Source organism: Gadus macrocephalus, chromosome 2 (assembly GCF_031168955.1).
Source record: "Gadus macrocephalus chromosome 2, ASM3116895v1".
Taxonomy (NCBI): domain Eukaryota; kingdom Metazoa; phylum Chordata; class Actinopteri; order Gadiformes; family Gadidae; genus Gadus; species Gadus macrocephalus.
The window spans coordinates 6,887,326-6,891,513 of NC_082383.1; the positions used below are offsets into that span (position 1 = coordinate 6,887,326).

Consider the following 4,188-nt stretch of genomic DNA (forward strand, 5'->3'; position numbering starts at 1 on the left):
AGTAATGTGGCAACAGTACAGACAACTACTTAAAAAAAATGAAATACTAATCAGCCATAGAATGTCCATTTCTAATCGATGAGAACATGGCTGCCCAATTTAAATGACTACTGGTAATCCCTAGTTTAGTATGCTTTTCAATAACATGTGATTTCAGGCGAGCTGCGATAGAATAGCATATTTTCATCCGAGGGATTGCACTGTACTTTAAATAAAAAGCACTGTATGTCTTGTATTTTGTGGATAACTGCATTTATCTCTGTGATGTGGATAACTGAAATCAAGCTGTTTGACTGCTACAGGTACTATTTTATCAATAAAAAATCTGAACATTAAAGCTGGTACTTCCTTTTATTTTCAAAAGGCATGTCCATGACATCCCAAAATCAATATTAGAGTATAAATAACACAAAATGAAGCGGGTGAATGGGTTGTGGAGAAGTCCATAGTCAAAGGTTTTTACATCAGTTGTGCCAAACAATGCAAGCAGATCAATCTCTCCACCGATGGCCACAATCGATATTGCAGCATTTGTAGAATGTTGTCATAGGTTCATCTGCCGATCTGGTCTGAATCTGCATGAAGTATGCTCGAAGATGCCCGCACCTCGGACAGGTTTCTGGGAGGAAAGATAGTACACCATATATGAAAAAGGATTCAAAGAGTTCCCTACCAAAAGTTCATTCGTACTAATTACATCACCGCTTTATTCTGTTGAACTGAGAGGCGTTATGTACGTATAACTCGCATCTATGTTGATCCTGTCTGATCCATACTTACAAATGTGCATACTATAAACCAATGGGGGCTTGGGCGTAAAAAGGGTGGCCACGATGGATGAGGCACTTACCAGGAGTAGAGTCCACATTTTCCCAAGCTGCGGCGCCACCAAGAACATCGTCGACTTCTTTAAGTTTAGGATAATTCCTGTTGTTGACCTTCGATGGAAAAATATGTCCAACGCACATTTAGGCTATGGCTTTTCAATGTTGACATTACCAAAAAAGTAAAATACAATTACACTTTGTAAACTTGACGGTTCACTGTGAATTATAAAGCAAATACTTGACTGAAATATTTGAATATTTGACAATATCGGGATGGCAATTTGACAAAGTTTACCTTTCTTGTGATATTGTGTACGTAGGGACAAGTGTTGCAGGCGAACCTCAGGCACTTCTGTCCCTCCTCGACGATCAAAACATTCCCACATGTGGGACAAAAAAGGAGCATTTTGCAAATGGTGTCTTACAAGAACAGCTAGACAATGACAGTTTAACTCATTTGAATACAAGGGTTGCTAATGTTGGCCAGAACAACGCCCCAAATGCTTTTAAATATATGTTTTAATAACTTCGGCATACAAGTCTGGACGTCAACCGAGAGGCGGAAGCGTGGCGGAAGTGTCCAATACGGTGCAACTTTGTTTCATGCTCGTTATGAAACAATGAATTATGAAGACAACATATTGATAACGTAGTAAAACAATAAAGTACATAAATATAAATGTATACATATATGTATGTATTGATTGGACGTGATATACTTAGAATATTGTTTAACTTTACAGCGAACAACAACGTGGGATAAAAGTAAAAATGTCGTGTCCCCATGAGCTATAGTTTGTTTCCCTCCGGAATGATATTTTTAAAGGACACTCCTCTGCTGTGGACTGGTTGTTGTATTCCTGAATCTGATTCAAGGCATAGATTTATGTAGTATGGCTTTATTTCTGTTAAAAACTTTTTTGTTTTGGTCGTAGAACTGAACAAACATAACACACATTACAATTTGTAGCCTAAACGGTTTTTATTTTGTTCTAGTGAATGAAATCTCAACCGTTCACAATAGGACCTGTGGTGAAAGTCTAATGCAAGACGATGATGGAGCAGGATGAAACCCCTGGAGATGTTATACCTTCTGTAAAAGATAAAGAGATAGAAGAAGAGGCGGAGACGACGGATTTAATAGATGATGAAGAGGAAGACGAGGAAGCACTCCCCCACTCAGAGATTTTGGATATTTTCGAAGAGGGTCTTGCTCTTCTTGTGCAGGATCCTCTACTTTGTGATCTTCCAATACAGGTAAGCTACAAACATGACAGATAACATTGTATTCGTTTTCTTAGGTTTGTTAACAAATATGTTATCTCCATTGTAAGGTGACATTGGAGGAGATTAATTCGCAAATCGCTTTGGAATATGGCCAGGCGATGACTGTCAAGGTTTTAAAAGCAGATGGAGAGACCATGCGTAAGTTTCAATACAAAACAACTTATGTTGTATCCTGTCATGACTTTAGACATCATATTGCCCTACAGACAGCGTAGCACATCAATCTTGCATATTCATCATCTGTAGAGCTCAACAGCTACTTGCTTTCTTTAAAAAAATACGTTTCTTCCTATTAGCTATAGTGGTGGTACAGAATGCCAGTGTGCTGGATCTTAAGAAAGCCATCCAGAGGTTCATGGAGCTCAAGCAGCAGCGTGAGGGAGGGGTGAAATACGTTAGCTGGTATGCACTCCATCCAATAACAAATAGCCGACAATTGATATGATTGATATGTTGATATGTTGATTGATATGTTGCCATTCCGAAGTGACTGACATTGTTTTTATCTTATTTTACAGGAGATATGTCTGGAGGACTTATGCTTTAGTATTCCAAGGGGAAAAGATGGAAGATGACAACACAAGACTAAAAGAGTAAGTGTAGAAGTTATCTGATACTCTCAAATGTCAAACTTTTGAATATGATCATAATTGTCTTTTGTCTGCATTTCTTTCTTTAGCTACGGAGTCAGGAACAGAGATGAAGTAACGTTCATGAAGAAGCTCAAGAAAAAGTAACCTGTTGTTGAATAATTGCACCGGTGAGACCTAACATTGGAAGGTGTGGTAAATAGCAAGTACAGCTTTACTATTTACTTTAATCAAATGCTGTACGAGAAAACATGTTGACTGACTTTTGGTAAACCTTTATGTTAAACAGTCCCTTTTTTGGGGCATTAACATGTAATAGCATCATAGTGTTAATACTTTTACAGCAAATGTACATCTATTTGTTTATCTCTATGAGAGCCTATATTCATACAATATATTTTTTATATTAGATTTCTTGATTACTTGTCGTATTTGAATATGAATAAACCATACATTTTATAAAAACAAACATTTTTGTACAATTATTCTTTAAAATGATCCCCTTTAGTCTATCACAAAATTTGAGTTAACTTGACTAAAATGATTTAAGGTTTAATGCTGGTTAGTTTATCATATGGCAGCCAGTGGCCTTTCTGTGATGATAAGTCATGAATTAGCATTACTCTATTATTATTATTATAAGGATGACAAATAACAGTCAGATTTTGCATGATCATTTTAGTTAGGTACATTTAATAAAGATCACATATATTGTTGCTATTTACCAATTTTTTTTAAAATTTGTAGAAAATATAAAATATATATCATATATACAGCAGAGAAAGTGTAAAGCAAACATACCATGAACAAATTAAAGATTCCAGCACACAGTCCTTTTCAAAAGAGTGTATGAATTGGCCAGTCAAACATATGATATAATGGCTTTCATGAACATTTAGAAGTCATGATTTGAGGCATTAACTCGGGAGCTGAACATTCATAATTGGGGCTGATGCATTACAATAATTACTGTTTTATTTAATTCACATCAGCAAAAAGGTAAGGTAAAGTATTTGCACTGGCCATTTTGTTGGAATTATTTTTGTTATTTAATTTAGTGAAATTCTGTTTCTAGTTTGAGACAGTAGATGTCTCTATAACACTACTATTCAGTTAAGACAAATCAAAAGCTGATTTAATCAAATCTAACCTAGAGAATCCATTCGGCAAAATAAAGAACATTCAGAAATTGTCACTAATAACTATGCTCCCATTGAGTGATGCCTTTATTCTATGAATAACTTAATCTAAATAAATATTAATGTTAGTGTCAATTTAAATTTGATAGTGGCAATGGGACATTAATAATTAATGATACCAATAACACTTAGGGGACCTTTGGTGACTTGAAAGACGTAAAATGTATTATTATTAATTAGTTAAGTGTTTATAAGGGATTCTTATTTAGATCTAAATTTTATTTATTTTCAGCTTATTTTAAAAGCAGTTTTTAAATGTAAGTAAATATGAGGGACATGTTTACA

General features: G+C 35.1%; 2 protein-coding genes across 2 annotated transcripts; one reads left to right on the plus strand and one right to left on the minus strand.

Moving 5' to 3' along the window:
• Positions 1–332: 332 nt before the first annotated feature.
• Positions 333–1,417, minus strand: polr3k (polymerase (RNA) III (DNA directed) polypeptide K). The gene is made up of 3 exons (XM_060037926.1): positions 1,123–1,417; positions 851–938; positions 333–619 (listed from the first exon to the last, which is right to left on the minus strand). Exons 1-3 carry the CDS (start codon positions 1,231–1,233, stop codon positions 492–494), a joined length of 327 nt encoding a protein of 108 aa, XP_059893909.1. The 5' UTR covers positions 1,234–1,417; the 3' UTR covers positions 333–491.
• Positions 1,418–1,633: 216 nt separating this feature from the next.
• snrnp25 (small nuclear ribonucleoprotein 25) lies at positions 1,634–3,171 on the plus strand. The gene is made up of 5 exons (XM_060038032.1): positions 1,634–2,084; positions 2,162–2,252; positions 2,411–2,516; positions 2,633–2,707; positions 2,794–3,171. The coding sequence occupies exons 1-5, from the start codon at positions 1,881–1,883 to the stop codon at positions 2,849–2,851; spliced, it is 534 nt and encodes a 177-aa protein (XP_059894015.1). The 5' UTR covers positions 1,634–1,880; the 3' UTR covers positions 2,852–3,171.
• Positions 3,172–4,188: the final 1,017 nt, after the last annotated feature.